Source organism: Paralichthys olivaceus, chromosome 10 (assembly GCF_024713975.1).
Source record: "Paralichthys olivaceus isolate ysfri-2021 chromosome 10, ASM2471397v2, whole genome shotgun sequence".
NCBI classification, from domain to species: Eukaryota; Metazoa; Chordata; class Actinopteri; order Pleuronectiformes; family Paralichthyidae; genus Paralichthys; species Paralichthys olivaceus.
Window position 1 is genome coordinate 645,001 of NC_091102.1, and position 17,500 is coordinate 662,500.

The 17,500-nt window shown below is 45.2% G+C and overlaps 1 protein-coding gene across 2 annotated transcripts in view; it reads right to left on the reverse strand.

The window, feature by feature from the left end:
• enox1 (ecto-NOX disulfide-thiol exchanger 1) overlaps window positions 1–17,500 on the reverse strand; it is a 38,251-nt gene that overhangs the window by 16,414 nt on the left and 4,337 nt on the right. Inside the window, exons 1-4 of one of the 2 annotated variants that reach the window (XM_069533214.1) lie at window positions 15,670–16,094; window positions 10,651–10,682; window positions 1,263–1,389; window positions 978–1,106 (exon numbers count right to left, since the gene is read on the reverse strand). In XM_069533214.1, the coding sequence (XP_069389315.1) occupies window positions 978–1,106; window positions 1,263–1,272 (139 nt within the window). In that variant the 5' untranslated portion in view covers window positions 1,273–1,389; window positions 10,651–10,682; window positions 15,670–16,094. Of the gene's footprint in view, window positions 1–977; window positions 1,107–1,262; window positions 1,390–10,650; window positions 10,683–15,669; window positions 16,095–17,500 lie in introns of those variants that run through there. The other variant, XM_069533213.1, reaches the window with a different exon arrangement.

Below are 17,500 nucleotides of genomic sequence, written 5' to 3' on the forward strand. Positions count from 1 at the left end.
GCTGCTTTTCCTCTCAGACCCAAAACCACAGAGCCAGGTTCACGTCTCCGGCTCTGAATGACGCTGCCAGCGACACAGGAAGAAATGTAAAGAACAATAAAAGAGAGACGGAGGAGAGGAATGAAAACCAGAGCCAAGAGACGCAGAGAGAATCTGACACTAATTAAAAAACACTAATTATTCCTGTAGACGAGACGCGAGGATCGTCTGTGACTCACCGATCGATGAATCATTTCTTTTATATTGTGATGAGCTTCTTTCATAATGATGAAGTCATTTAAATACAAGGTGTAGATTGTGACTCGACTCTTATTGGTCGTGAAAGTTATACACAGATACTGTACGTGTGACGTCATGATGACATCACTCCCACCACATGGTCCCGACTGAAGCTTTGGCTGGAACTTTGAACTGAGCAGCAGGTGAACAGATGTTCTGAAGATTCTTCTGTTGGAACGTTCGATCGTCAGCGTCAAAGTCTCCTGTCACTGCCCGAGGAATTATACTGTGGTTGCTAAGTTACCGTGTTCCTCCTCACAGGAAAATCCACACATTCAATTAATCTGTTCATTTAATAAACACACACACACACACACACACACACACACACACACACACACACACACACACGTCTGTTTCTATGTTCACATCAGACTCCATGGAAACACATGAGTCATGTGATTCACACACATCAAATGAGATCAGACCAGCGGAGGTTGTTATGACAACCACATAACGCAGATCGAGTTGACCACCACTAATATTACTTACTAATATACTAATACTACTACTACTACTTATAATACTCATACTTACAGTACCACTGATACTGCTGCTGTCTTTTTATTACTGTGCCACAAATGTAAATTATACTAATTAACTATTAAACACGTGTGTGTGTGTGTGTGTGTGTGTGTGTGTGTGTGTGTGTGTGTGTCACAGTGAGCATCATTAAATCTATAGAAACTGTATCGTACCTGACACCAGCGGTTGTCCACTGATGCCCACAGGCATGATGCCCAGGTTGTTCATGGCTGTGGCCCAGGCTCCATGATCAGTGACGCTCAGGTGGTTCTGCTCCGCAGCCAGAGTGCCTACACCGTCCACTGCCACACACACACACACACACACACACACACACACACACACACACACACACACACACACACACACACACACACACACACACACACACACACACACACACACACGTCATTAACATGTAAGTGTTAGCCTGTCTTGTTTTCCAGGCTGATTCTCACCAGTGGCCATGACAGGTGTTCTCCTCTCTCCGCTCTCTGCCGACCTCTCATCAGATCCTCTGGCTGAAGGGGGGGGTGGAGGGATGAACCGATGAAGGAGTGAAGAGACAAGTTCATCCGGTCACAGCTGAGGAGGAGAGAGAGAGAGAGAGAGGGGAGTTAAAACACACACACACACACACTAGTTTGGATAAAGTCAATATTAATATTGAGGTATTTGTGGACTCTGAGTGATGTCATCTCAGTGTGAGGGGCGTGTCCTGTCTTCAGATGAGTGGCAGCTGGTCATTAAAGAGTCGAGTGTGTGAAGCAGCGATGAGACGCTGCAGGTTTCTTCTCTCTGACTCTGTTGAGATGCACGACACGTCTCTGTCTCTGTCAGCTCGCTCTGCTCTCATCACCATCACTCACATCTGACACCAGGAAACTGACCGGGCGCCGCGACACGCCACTTACATAGAGACACAATCACATCAACAGCTTTTCATTAATGCCGACACGTGTGGCTCCGACCGAAGACGACGAGCGGCCTGACTGACGCTGAGCGGGTACAGGCCAATCACATGCTGGAGGGAAACACTGTCACATGACCATATAAAAAATATCTCAGTCCACACGACCTTCGTTTCACAAAATGTATCCACACACACACACACACACACACACACACACACACACACACACTCACACACACACACACACACCCCTTCCTTCTTCTCCTTCATCAACTGCTCACTTTCATGCACCATGAAATATGCACAGCTGAATGCATGTTCTGTTTATTATTCATGAGTTCACTTGACATCTGTGAATCATCCTCTCACACACACACACACACACACACACACACACACACACACACACACACACACACACACACACACACACACACACACACACACACACACACAGTAAACTTTGTCCTCAGGAGTTTCTGTCTCAGTCTCAAGTCGTCTTCAAACAGCTGATGTTCATTAATCAACTCTGATCATTTAGAGTCAAACAGAGCAGAAAGCACCGGGTGGATGGGGGGGTGGAGACCACAGTGATTGACAGGTAGTACTGTCAGCTCCACCCCTGCTCTTCCAAACATGTGCAGCTTTAAAACATTTGAAACTTTAACCACAAACCAACAGGTGACGTCACGGCGACGGCTGATTCTTGGTCAAACCTTTGTTTCATCTTTGTTGAGTTCTGACTTCCAGACGAAGACGGACGGTGTTGAGAGGTTTCCTCTGCGACCGAGCTGCAGGTCTGTGACACACGAGGAGTTCAGAACGTCCATCGTCAGAACGGAGCCATGAATCAAACTTGCTTCTTACAGTTCTGTCAGATGTGATCTGGGACGTTCCTCAGATTCCATCCATATTAAAAATGTTGATGGAGCATGGCAGCCGTCCCTGATGCAAATCTGTAAACATTCAGTCTTCAAAGACGAAGACTTTCCAGGGACGTCCCCTCGTCACAGACCCTGATGAGTGATTACAGACACTGATGGAGCCGCTCAGAGAAACACAGAGGACTTCAGCTTCATGAGGACAGAGGACGGTGGTGGAGAGACTTGTGTCTTTCTGCTCCAGTCGTTCAGACGAGCACCTTCCCTCTGTAACTCCACATGCAACAGCAACATGTAAATACATGGAGCGGTCATGCTAAGGCAAACATGTCATGTTCTTCAGCTGGAAACTAAAGATGTGGAAATCTGATCGTTAATAAGACTAATGACGAGAACTTAACGAGAACCTGCGATTTCACTGACGCCACTGACCGAACATTTCACTGTCATGTGACCCTCGTGTGACCGTCATGTGACCATCATGTGACCGTCATGGCTGCCTGTTAAACCTGTTGTTAGCTGTGTTACATTTCAGGGGCCGACCATTTGGTCCCTTTTCAAATTCACACAAACGAGTTGTTCTCATACTAACGAGGATCCAACGAGTGAATCCCAGGATTCATTGCACACCGGTGACAAAGCTAACCAGCTAGCTCAGTGTGGCCAAGATGCTGAAAGTGCAGCCGCTAAAAGTAACGATGCAACGACAAGATGGTGACGCAAATATGAAATCTGAGATACGCACAAAGAGACAACAGAGTTTCTGGTGCGACTCCTCCTCAGTGTTCCTCCTCCTCAGTGTTCCTCCTCCTCCTCAGTGTTCCTCCTCCTCAGTGTTCCTCCTCCTCCTCAGTGTGGTCAGCTGGTAAAGACCCTGACGTTTCCACTGACTCCTCTTTACCCTTCAGCTGAGCGACAGGGTCACGGCCCAGATATCAGTCAGCGCCCGCTGCAGCAAATGACTTCTAATAAAGCCTTTAGAAAGGCTCCATTAGCCAGAGCGACACTGAGGGAGCGGCGGCTGCAGCCTCGGCCGCAAATCCAATCAGCTCCAATCAAATGATTGTCCAGAGGAGCGGGCGGCTCACAGCCCATAATGAACAGCAAAAGAACATTTAACATTCAAATGGCCGACGGGACACAAAGTGATGCTGGCAGCTTCTCACAGACAGAACGAGCTGCTGTGATTGGTCCAAAATAAAAACAACGATGAACAGCCTCAAGTTCATTTCATCAACTGACACACACAGAATAAAACTATGAGTTTAACAGCTTCAGCACCAAAGATCTTATTATCTTACAGGAACCAGAGGCTGTATGTATCTTCCATCACACGCAGGAAACGCAAACTCAGGTTTTACTTTCAGAAGCAAATTCTTGTTGCTCAGAGACAAAGATCGTCAGGAATCATGAAGGAAATGAACGGACTGTTCAGAGCGCGAGTTAAAGCAGCAGTGACGTCAGTGTTTGTTTGTTTCCTCCTCAGTTATTATCGCTCATCAGTCGCTGCCTGCAGGCAGCAGATGATGAGCGTCCAGAATGAGCAGAGAAAAGGCTTCATCAGCACCAGTGTGAGTTACTGCCCGACACTCATTTACTCATCTGAGTCATGTGACCGTGGAGAGCAAACATGGACCCTGGTGGAGGGGAATATGTAATCAACCCTTTTCACATCTACTCTAATTAAGATTTCTGAAATTCTGACAGTTAGCGACACAAAGACCAACGAAGTCCTCGACAACAGAGAGCCGGCTGTCGTCAACACGTTCTATAATAAACAGCTTCGTAAAATGTTGGTCGATCAGGTAACGATCAGTTAACGATCAAGATAATAATGATCAGTTTGCTCCAGTTAGATGAGACTGATACAGTTTGTGTCGGAGCGTCTCAGTTTCTCCGTTGCTGCTCTTTAGTCTCTGAATCAATTCACGAGTTGCTTAAAATTCCAGAAATGTTATTAGAGCGTCTGTAGCTTCTGTTCCGAATCCATTTAATCCACTTAAGACCGGAGAGGCAGCAGGAGGCAGCAGAGCAGGGTGAACTAAAGAAATAAAGAAATATAGAACTAAAGTGCGACTGACTGATCAGTGTGCGTCTGACACATGTTCCATCACTTCAGTTTTTATTTATATAGTTTTTATCAACAGATTGTTTGTCATGAGATCTGTTGATGAAACTAAATCACGTCCTGAGAAAACCTCTGCGTCCCTTCACTTAAAATTCTGAACGCAGTCGTGAGACGTGAACACGAACACGAGGCCCAAAGTGACGAGTGGCGGCGTCCATCAGCTGCGACAGGACGCTTGTTAGAGGCGGGACAAAATGGCAGCCGACAAATTACTGTTGTTTGTGAGTCGCAGATGATGAAGTGACGGAGGAAACGCTGAGTGGAGCTCAGTCCAGTGAAGCTGCACTGTTACATTAAATAAGATTAATATGATTAAATAAGGTTTTTATCCACTAATAAGATTTATGACAAGTGACATCACATATTTACAACATTAATCTCCAAACAAATGAGTTTTATAAGAAAAGGGAAAATAAATGATGTTTTATTTTTTAACCTGATTTAATTTCTGTGAGAGAAAATGACAGAAATTATAATTATATGACGGACGTATAAGTTTCAGTCACTGGAACGACAGGAATGCTATGTTATTGTATGACATCCCATTGTTGTATTTAATGGTGTATTATTAGATAATATATATTATTATATGTGTTATACTGTATCGTTGTTAGTACTGTGTAAGTATTTATATTCATCTCCTCCACTGATTAGCTTAGCTCGCTGTTAGCTCAGCACATTAGTGAATTTTAAAAGCGCCCTCTGCTGGACCACCACGTAAATTCTTTACTGTTATAGGTTCAATTCTAATGTTTCATTATTTTACTCTGTTTGAGAAATATTCAAATATATTATTATTATTATTATTATTATTATTATTATTATTATCATTAATGTGAAGCTGAGGAAACAGAAAATATTTCACAAGAGGAGTTTCATCTTCGCACAACAAAACAACACCCCACAGGCATGTGTGTGTGTGTGAGTGTGAGTGTGTGTGTGTGTGTGAGTGTGTGTGTGTGTGTGTGTGTGTGTGTGTGTGTGTGTGTGTGTGTGTGTGTGTGTGTGTGTGTGTGTGTGTGTGAGCCTCCAGCAGGCGACATCACTGACTCACAGAAAATGACCAGATGGTGTTTGAGAGAGAGAGAGGGAGGGGGGGGGGGGGGTGTAGTGAACGTTCCTTCAGCCATGACGACTCTGCATTTCAAACACCTGCTGTCACTCACAGACCAGAGTCTGCGGGACGAGCCAATTAGCATCGCACACACACACACACACACACACACACACACACACACACACACACACACTCACACTCACACACACACACACACACACTCACACACACACACACACACACACACTCACACACTCACACACACACTCACACACACACACACACACACACACACACACACACACACACACACGACCGCACAGTTTGGATGCTAGGAAACTAACAGGTGTAACCATAGCAACAGTGATGACTTTTGGAGTGTGGGCGGAGCCCCAGTGATGCTCTCCCTGAACTAAACGTGATTCCAGCTAAATGCTAACATAGGGTCAAAGGTCAACTCCAGTGTGACATCGTGCAGTTTTGTGTTTGGTGGATTATTTTCTATCTTTATGTCTTAAATATAGAATCAGTGAAAAACGTTTCAACTCCGTCTCCTGGAAACAACTTTTATATACGACGCACTGCATCACAACGTACATCCTCCCAGCACCCCCGCCGGTGTGTGTGTGTGTGTGTGTGTGTGTGTGTGTGTGTGTGTGTGTGTGTGTGTGTGTGAGGAGGCTCAGTTCAAGTCCTGAATAGACTCATTCATTGATTTTCATATGAAATGATCTGTGTGTTTATCTGGTTGAGCATCTTGTCATCGGAGGAAACTCGAGTGAACTGTGTCTTTGAACACGAAACTGGGACGAAAGGAAAAAATAGAAATGCAGCTAATTATGGAAAATTAATCCATAAAATCCAATAAACTCTTCAGAAATAATTTCCAACAGGTCTCAGCTGATTTGAGAAACGTGTGAGTGTGTGTGTGTGTTACTAACTGGGCTGATTGACAGAAGTGGCGAGCTAAGGCGGCACCATCTGTTCCCGTCTCCTCTAATTATAATCGAGTCAAAGTGGCTGAAGTCGTCACTGAGCGTCCTCCACGTCCTCATCACAGACATCACAGCCGCCGCTCCACTGCGGACGTGACCTTTCATAGACCAACATTTGTGAAACTCAGATTCACATCTAAAAACACGGTTCATAGAATCTGATTTCTCCCCCCGCCGCCGCTCAATGCTTTCTGGAGACGGAGCTGATATCCGCTCGCTATCGGTGGAACAACGGTGAAAACATCTGCCTCATTAAGACTGAATCAAATCCTGCTTCAACATCGTGTCTGCAATCTACGAGACAAATCCCATCAGACGCTGATGAGACGAGACAACATCATTATACACTGTGAGAATATCAAGTTATATACATGAACATATATATACTGATCGTCTTCATTATATATACGTGTGTGTGTGTGTGTATACATACACACACACACACACACACACACACATATATATGTATATAGATATAATGAAGACGATCATATTTATAGATCAAAGTCTCAACACTAACACACTGAGTGTCTGCAGTCAACTTACACTCTGTTACATCAGGCCTGTGTGTGTGTGTGTGTGTGTGTGTGTCTCACTTTGACACACCCTTCATCATCACAGAAGGAAAATCTTATAAAGTTTTAGTTTTATTAACTGACTGTTGGGGGCGCTGCAGCCACAAACAATAACACACACACACACACACACACACACACACACACACACACACACACACACACACACACACTGAAGATTTTCATTGGAGCCACTGTTGCGTAGAAATCAAGAGAGAAGCCTTTATGCCTTTGGGGGAGGGGACGAGGGGGGGAGGAGAGGGGGGGGGGGGTCAGAGGAAGGAAAGAATCGAGAGACGATAAAAGGTGTTTTTGTGAAGAGGAACCTGCAACAGACAGATAAAGTCTTTATGAGGCGCTGGTGTGTGACTCTATTGTCACGTCATGTTTCTATACACACACACACACACACACACACACACACACACACACACACACACACACACACACACACACACACACACACACACACACACACACACACACACACACACACACACACACTCACTGTGAATGCTTATTGTGACTCGATCAAAGAAAAACATATTTTCCTTTGATTCCAGCTTCAGGTACAATAAACTACGACCTGATGAACACGAAGATCAGTGTCACACGTGTCACACGATGCTCAGCTTCCTGTTTACTTTCTGTTTACTTCCTGTTTATTTCCTGTTTACTTCCTGTTTACCTCACCTGAGCTGATTCATCGACTCTCAGAGTTCCAGAAGAATCTCAGTTCAGGTTTCAGCTGCTTCCTTTCCAGATATTTGATGTCACATGATGCTGATTGGAAAACTGCATCAATTAACATGTGTTCCTAATAAAGTGATCAGGGAGTGTATCATGTATCATGTCAGGAGCGGGTGAGAGAGAGAGAGAGAGGGCTGGGGGAGGTGGGGGAGGTGTGTTATATGAGGCAGCAGCAGAAATCTCGGTGTTCACAGAGGACACGTCAAGGTTGAACAACACAGAGGTAAATTATTCACACACACACACACACACACACACACACACACACACACACACACACACACACTGCAGTATATGCACAGAACACATTTATAAACAACTAAACTAATTAATTGCGGAAAATATATAAAAACAGAAATGTCTTAATTAAAGCATCAGATGATTGTTGGTTAAGATTTAAATATGAAATATCACGTTCACAGAGAGTCAGTGTTTCCTTCACATCCTGAACCTGTAACTTCCATTTTCAAAATCTGAGAGAGAAACAAGAGGACGACCAGCATCGATCTGTTTCTCCTCAGGTTTGAACATGCAGGAGGAGGAGGAGGAGGAAGGAGGAGGAGGAGGAAGGAGGAGGAGGAGGAGGAGGAGGAGGAGGGAGGAGGAGGAGGAGGAGGAGGAGGAGGAGGGAGGACATGTCAGAGTTTCCTCCGCTGGACGTCAACAGCTGGAGACATGAAAGACACGGAGACGTTTCATAGAAACAGTGAAGTCAGAGAATGGAGGAAAAAAAACTGTGAAATGATCAATTAAGAAATAATTAACGAGTCAGTTAATGACATGAATGTGAAATTAATAAATACTGGTACTTCGTTTATTTCTGTTTTAATTTGTGTCGATTTATCTACTTTTGTATTAATTTCCAGTTTATTTGTATTAATCATTTTAGATAATTAGTCATTTTCCATATTCATTCATTATTTATTTATTTGTGTTAATCTCATTAATTCCGATGGTTCGTGTTTAATCTTGAAGATTATTGGTCGGACTTCAAGAAGATGGTCAGCGTCAGCCAATCAGAGGCAGAGTAGGGGCGGGTCTTCCTCTTAGGGCAGGAAATAATGATAAGGTTTTTACCAACGTTAACGCCTATGATGACATCATCACTGTGAACCACATGTCCACTATTTGATTCAGGATTTTTATCAACGTTATGAATAAATGAATAAATATGAATTTAACGTAATGACTCTTCTATCATTTAAATCTCTGATGGTCTGAATCTTCTTCAAGAGAAAAGACCAGGATGTTTACTTTGGTTCAAAACATCTTCTTCTTCTTCTTCCTGTAACGATCTCGTTCCTGCTTCCTGCCACAACAAGTCACCGCTGCCCTCCTCCCCCGCTCTCTCCTCCAACTGGGTTTTTCTTTCTTCTCTTTCTGTTTTTCTGCCCCTCTCTCCTTTTTCTCCCTCGTCTCTCTCCTTCCTCTCCACCAGTCACCGTGATGAAGTGGCCAGTGGGTACCCGTCTCTGTCGGTAATCACCACGGTAACTCATTGCAGCGCCGCGGCACCGGCAACACGCCATCCATCACCGCCTCCGCTGCTGCAGGGAGCTGATATATCAAGATGTAAATTGTGGCCCTGCACTGTCTCCTCGGGGGGGCGGAGGGGGGAGGTGAGGAGAGAGATGGAGACTGTGGAGGAGAAGTGAGAGGTGAGAGAGAGATGGAGGGATGAGCTGGAGAAGGAGAATAGAGGACGATGGAGGAGAGAAGAACAAAGGGAGAAAAGACGTGAACAGACAGAGGACGAGAAGATGGAGGGAGGAGGACAAAGGAGGGAGGAGGTGAGGAAGGAGGGAAAGAGGAGGAGAACAGAGAATGTACGAGGACAAGTGTTGTTCATCTAATCCAACCTGACAACACACACACACACACACACACAATGAGCTGTGTGTGTGTGTGTGTGTGTGTGTTTGTGTGTGTTGTCTGTTGTTTGTTGTGTGTGTGTGTCAGTGTGAGTATGTGTGTGTTGTGTGTTGGTGAGAACGTGTCCAGAACATATCTAGAACATGTCTGGAGCATGTGCAGGAAGAATCGAGAACATGTGGCGAACATGTCCAGGACAGCAGTGGCTCAAGCAGAGCGGGCCGTCCACTAACCAGAAGCTTGATGGTTCGATCCCTGTCTGCCTGATGTGTGTGCATCTGAAGTCAGAGGGCGTTTCCAACCACCAGGGGGCGCATCAGATGTTTACGTTGTGAGGACAGTGACAAACATCTGGATCATTATGACGGCGAGACGTTAACGACTCAGATTCTGTGATGAGCCGCAGCTGTGATCGTAACACAAACACACTAACACACTAACACACTAACACACAAACACACAAACACACTAACACACTAACACACTAACACATTAACACACTAACACACTAACACACTAACACACTAACACACTAACACACTAACACATTAACACACTAACACACTAACACACTAACACACTAACACAACCCTCCTGCAGCGCCACCTGTTGTTCAGTCACACCAGAGGAACACGAACAAAGTCACTTCATGAAGAAAGAAAAGTTGAGACTTACTGAGTCAGAGCAGCAGCTGAGTCCTGAAGATCCTGCAGAGACAGACACACACATCAGATACACAACAGAGAGAGTGTGTGTGTGTGTGTGTGTGTGTGTGTGTGTGTGTGTGTGTTTGTGTGTGAGATCTGTTCAGGTCTGAGTCATGACATCATCTCGACCCTCCCAGTCCCCTGAAGCAACACACTGACGCCAAGAGGAGGGTGGCTAATACAACTGCTACACACACACAGAGACACACACACACACACACACACACACACACACACACACACACACACACACATAAACAGACAGACACATACACACACAGACAAAAACCTGCGACATAATCAAAGTAATCATCATCAGTTACAGTTACTCCTGTAGTTACAGTTACTCCTGTAGTTACTCCTGTAGTTACTCCTGTAGTTACTCCTGTAGTTACAGTTACTCCTGTAGTTACTCCTGTAGTTACAGTACTATGTACTAGAACCATGATGAGTGTGGTTCGACAGGATGTTCTGTCGTCTGATTGGCTCTTGAAGAAGACGACGGTTGTGAAGCAGCTCGTGAACAGAAAGTAACTAATTACTGTTCCGTGTTCAGTCGAGTGAACGACGCCGTGTGTCACATCCACAGAGAACATATGGTGACGACGTCGAGCCAAACCAGAGCAACAGAGCGCTCCAACTCCCAGCAGCCTCTCTGTGCACACACACACACACACACACACACACACACACACACACACACGCTCGTGAACCACTGATGACTGTAACAAACAGAAGCAAAGTTAATGTTTGACTCCTTTTTTCAGTTTATTTCTAAACCTGTGAAAGTTGAGTCTTTGTCGCTGAAGCTTCTTCAAACTCTGAACTCGCTCCTGAAAACAGGAAGTGAGTGGACGACCCTGTTTGACCTGAACAGCAGGAACACTGTGAACCTGCCGCTCTCTTCCTCACACTCTGTTATTCCTCTTTTCTCCTGCGAGCGTTTCATCTCTTCATCTCTTTGGTCTCATCATCACCTCAAACCAGAAAAAACACTTTTCTTATGCTAATGGAGGAAAAACTGACGAGATCTTTTCTGTGCTGAACCAGACCGAGGCTTTCATTTCTCTTTAATCCACCATTTTATTCATGTTGTGATTTTCTTTATGAATTAATGTGACTCAGGAATCTGAGGATGACGAGACAAGTTATTCATCTGAGATGAACTCATCGCTGACCATGTGATCGTGTTCTGTCTTTTGTGTTTGGTTCTGTAAATAAAGACAACGACACGTTTGTTCTCAGATCAGATGAATCCATGAAATCACTCAAATAACTAAATGAAACCAAACTGAACCGAAGCACTTGAACAAACATGGAGGAGGGTTTGAACCTTTACTGAGGACCTCACTTGACTTCAGACAAGTTCTCATCTCACAGTCTAAGATTTAGTTTGTGTTAAGAACAAAACTCAGAGAATAAAAAACATTTTCAACCGTCTTTGTTTCGTTCAGGGGTAAAATTCACTGACAGCTTCATGAAAACTGGATTTAAACTGAAGTGAGTCTGAAACATTTGAGCTTCATCCTCGAGGACACGACAGGAAAATAAAACGAGCGCTGGGTGGCTTTTCAAAATAAAGCAGACGAGTCTCGTTATTCACAGCGCAGCCATTGTTTCCTGAAACACAAACGCACCCACCGACTGTGTGCTCCTGTCTGTGGCCTCGTGCTTTGTGTTGCTGTTGATCAATCACCAGCAGCCAGCAGCCGGGGGAGGCGGGGGGAGGGGCTGGGGTGATGTACCCACATCCCACCTATTGGCATCATCCGTGTTCCAGAGCGGCCTCGTATAAATCACCGCTAACAACACGGAGACGGAAAGAGAGAGTGGGAAATACCCTTAGGGAGGGGGAGGGGGGGTCTTTGTCTAAATGTTCTGATCAAATACTTTTTATATTTAAATTCAATCTTTATCAACCAGGAACGTTTCAATGACAAGAACCCAGCAAGTTACAGTTCCTGTGTTGTAATCAGATTACTTTCTCCGCTGCTCAGTGAGTCGCCTTGTCGATAAAAAGAGACAAAGAGACGAAGAGACAAAGAGACAATGACTGAAAGAGACAGAGACACATAGAGTTAAACTACAGACGACTCAGATGTGATGAACATTAAATCAGGACAAAGACGGACGACGGGTTAAAGACCTGGTTCTCAGGTCAAAGGTCAAAGATACAAGGAGACGGTGAAGAAATCGTCCAATCACCAAACAGGAAACTAAAGTTCAGAAGAGATGAAGCGGAGTTTTTCAGTTTCAGTGGAAAAGCTCTGATGAGGGTTTTCCTGTGCACGATGAGGACGGACAGTGAGTGTGATGTGATGTGACGTGCACTGAGAGGCTGGATTGATTCTTAAGTGAAAATCCAAACGGCCCACTGGCCTCGCCGTGCCGCCGCCAGTCCGGCCGACTCAAACGATTAGAGCGCTGCCAGATGATTTAACCTTCCACGCCCTCAGTGTCACATCAGTCACTGCAGCGCCGTCGTCCTGAGGACGCCACGGGCGGCCGCGCGCTTCAAAGCAAACACAAGTGCACCGACATCCAAGATGGCCGACCACGTGTGCGGTATAACGAGCAGCTCGGGAGCGTTTGTCCGGTTCCACAGAAAACGACTCGTGACAAGAAGTCAAGTCATCAGGAACAATATTCTGTAATATTCAATAACATGAGCTGAATGAAAGTGAAAATCATGTTTCATTCAAAATAACATGAAACGATGTTTTACCAAAGCTTCACTGACGCGTCTATGATCACATGTTCTAAAGAAAGAAAGAATTCATTCACAGAAAACACTTCATCTGTGTTGATGTCCTGTCTGACCGACCTTCGACCTGGGGAGGACTCTCAATCTTTGAGAGGTGAACGAGTCTGAAGAGACCGAACCTCCGGTCTGACTGCAGACGAAGTAAAGAACGTGCAGCCGTGCACGAGGAGCTCGTTCATCACGAAAGGAATTAAAGCTCATCGAGGAGTCGTGCTCTCTGCTGAACGCAGCGTCGCCTTTAATCAGGTCCAATTACAGCGGGCTCGTCCCTGCCCACACACATAAATCATGTGGACAAGTGTAGAGAAATATCACCTATTGATGCTGGACTCAAATTGAATTGTGAAATAAGCCGTCATGCATTTATTAGTGTGCACGAGACACGGCTGATTATCCCCCTGTGTGCTCGAATGGAAATATTCCCAAATGAGAACAGAGAGATTTCACAGCAGCTCCATCACATCAACCCTCAACACACACACACACACAGACACACACACACATACAAACATGGAGACAGGCATGATTCCCACAGGACGTTCATGGAGACTCCCTCCAATAAAGAGGATTATAGATTTCGCCCTGTGCACCCGAGTGTTTCCAATGAAATAACGGCCTCCTCCTGCATAAGTCATTAAAATTTAAACCATCCCCCTCTTCCGCTGAATATCACTGTACTGCTCTGCATGCATTAGAGTGTGTGCATGGACAAAACCCTGCTGCTGTGTGTGTGTGTGTGTGTGTGTGTTAGAAAATAAGAAGATGAGGAAGATATGAGGAAGTGTGAATGAAAATGTGTTTCTATCCTCAGTGGCCCTGCAGGCTCAGTAGCTGGTAAAAGATTTCACTCTCTCACACACACACACACACACACACACACACACACACACACACACACACACACACACAAGCCTAAAATAGGCAGGAAGCAGCGAAGCAGTGAGATGAATGTTAAATCTACATTTTACTCCGAGCTGATGGTGAAGATGGGAAATACATATTTATGTTGAAGCAGCACCTCAACAGCAGGACACACACACACACACACACACACACACACACACACACACTGATCGTCTGTCCTATGTAACTTTCACTGAGTGGGTTCGATCTCCTGTGAGAAGACGTGATTTGCTGCAGATTTGATGGAGGTGTGAATGTTTCCAGCTGATCTGAGCTTCGTGTCGTCTCGGTCAAACGACCTGTGATGTTGAATCTGAGCAGAAACAGAATCGATCGGACTAATTAGGAAACTTCATGATGTGACACTACATGATGGTCCTCTCCTGTTGCTAAGCAACCTGATAACTCAAAGACTGTGGGATGAGGTGAACACGCACCTTCTCATCCTCCTCTCCTGCTTCCTGTTTGTCAGCTGATGTTTTGAAAGGAACCTCTGAGGAGCATCTGTGCTGTAGATTCACTCACTCACAGCCTCAGGTTACGTCAGTAACTACACATCTGTAACACGTTTCCTCACGAGGACATTTACTGTATAAAATTATAGATCATGAAAATAGAAAAAGTGTTAATTCCTGAACTTATTACTGTGACATAATGATAATATACTGACTTTTCTATTATTTCCAGGAGAATATAAATTCAATCATTTAAGTGTATTATCTGTTTGGAGGAGCAGTGTCTCCATGATACATGAGTCCATCCTTCGTGTCTGACGCTTCACTGACTCATACAAACACCAAGTTAAACAACATTACTGAGAAAACTACCAATACAAACTGAATTCCAGGAAACCGAAGCTGCTTCAGAAAGAGGAAACTATTTTTCCAATTGAACGAAAAGTGATTGAGCTGAACATAAAAGTCGTTTATTTTGCCTTTGATGCAGCAGAACCTCGTCATGGATGAAGTTCAGAGAACAAGTGGAAACAAAAACCTCTGAACTCAAACCAGCAGCAAATCTATGAAGAATGAAAATCTGATGCAATTATTTTAATAATGAAACAGTTTGAGACGTCTGATACTTTATTACATTAAGAATGAATGACTTCATTAATTAAGTACACAGATACAACTGATACTTCTTCTTCTACTACTACTACTACTACTACTTCTTCTACTACTACTAATAATAATAATAATAATTGCAGCTCTGACCTGGCTACCTTAGCTAACGTATATTCCAAAGCTAACAATGTGTTGCTTATGATTAAAGCAGTTCTGATCCCACTCAAGCTAACTTAGCTTACATACTGATAATTACCTGCAGCTAGCTTCTCTTAGCGTCGCAGCTGTTAACTGGATCATGCTGATGTTGGATCTTGTGTTCGAGCTGCAGCGAGCGGAGCTGTGACTTATCCTCGCTCCACAAACCACAGACAGAGGCTCTCACACAGGAGGAGAAGAGACGTGGCTCATTTAACCTTTGAGTTCTCTCTCATCCCCTGCAGCCTCGTCCTCCTCACATGTAAAGGTTGACGGATGAGCTCCGACGTCTCCACAACAGAGACACAACAGAGCAAACGTTCACCAGCATCTTCACCAGAGTCCAACCAAGAGAAACACGCTAATCAGTAAAAAATAAAGAAAACCCTGTTTTCATGAGCAGCTCAGGCCGAGGACACGAAAACACTCGGCTGATGATTTGGTTTAGAATCAGCTTTTCACAGATACTGTGTAAAATAAGAAAATCGGTGACGGCAGCGTCTCCACTGCTGAAATGTCTCGGACACAGCTGCTGCCATCTTGTCTGTGCAGCGATGAGCCGCAGTAACCACACGCTGGACCAATCACGAGTCGGTCTCGTGACACCTCACTCGTTTTCACAGCAGAAACCAACTCTGAGAAAAATGATTCAACATCTTAGATTTTTTGGTTTGGTCCCATCTGCTAACATGGAGGAGGCAGGGTTTGTGACCTGCAGCCAGCCACCAGGGGGCGATACAGATGTTTCATGCTTCATGTCAGGGAAGCAGCTGAAAACACAGCAACCTGTGATGTGATGACACTGTGAGTCTCTGTCTGCAGGACGAGTCCATTAACTGGACGCCAGCACCCCCCCACCCCCACCCCCACCCCCGGTGCCCTGCAGAGCTGAATTCTGGGAGGTGTAGTGTGGTGTGACATGTGGCTGCAGGGGACAGAACATTCTGTCAGTGAACGCAGCGGAGCAGAAGACGCTCTCAGCAGCCATTACTGTCACACACTACACTCTGCACACACACACACACACACACACACACACACACACACACACACACACACACACACACACACACACACACACACACAAATAAAACAGCTTCATGTGGATGAGCACTGAAGAACATGTCCCTCTCCTTCACTGTCTCTGTACGTCCACAGGAAACTGCTGGAGACTCAGAGTGTTGTTGTTAATACGTCTACTGATGTTTTAGTTTGGCCCATCTGCTAACATGGAGGAGGGTTATGACCTATACTGCAGTCAGCCACCAGGGGGTGAGCTAGAGGATTTAGTTTCACTCCTGTCGAGTCGTCCACATCGTTAATATTCAGTCTAATGTTGTTGGAGCAGCGTAATGTTGAAGTGGCACCAATGAAACCTGGACGTGTTTTATTTTCATCTGCTCTGACTCTGCTTTAGTTTTCAGACAACAGATCGATGCAGAGCTGAGTGAGTCAGGACATTAAACGTGCACGTTGACGTGCACGTTGACGTGCACACTGCTCTGATGCAGAGAGGCAGGTGAATCACCTCAGGTCTGAGCTGCACTGGCAGGAGTGAAGACCGTGTTTTAATGGCGGTCAGTGTCAGACGGTTTCATTGGTGGCACAGAGTCAGTTCAGTTCCAGCTGCTGGTGTTGATGAGCAGCAGAGACAGAGGTGTGACGGAGCCTTTGGCTGCAGCAGCTTGTTCCCTCCATTGTTCCCACTGTTGGACGGTGTAATGATCCGTCTTCTTTGTGCAGAGCAGTCTGCTCTTTAATAAACCCTCATCCCTCACTGTCCTCCGCGGCCCCGAGCCTGTCACACTGAGGCCAGAGCCGAGGGCGTGGTGCAGCGACAAGGATACAGCGGCAAGTGACACGTGCACGGTCTGGAAACAGGAAACTGA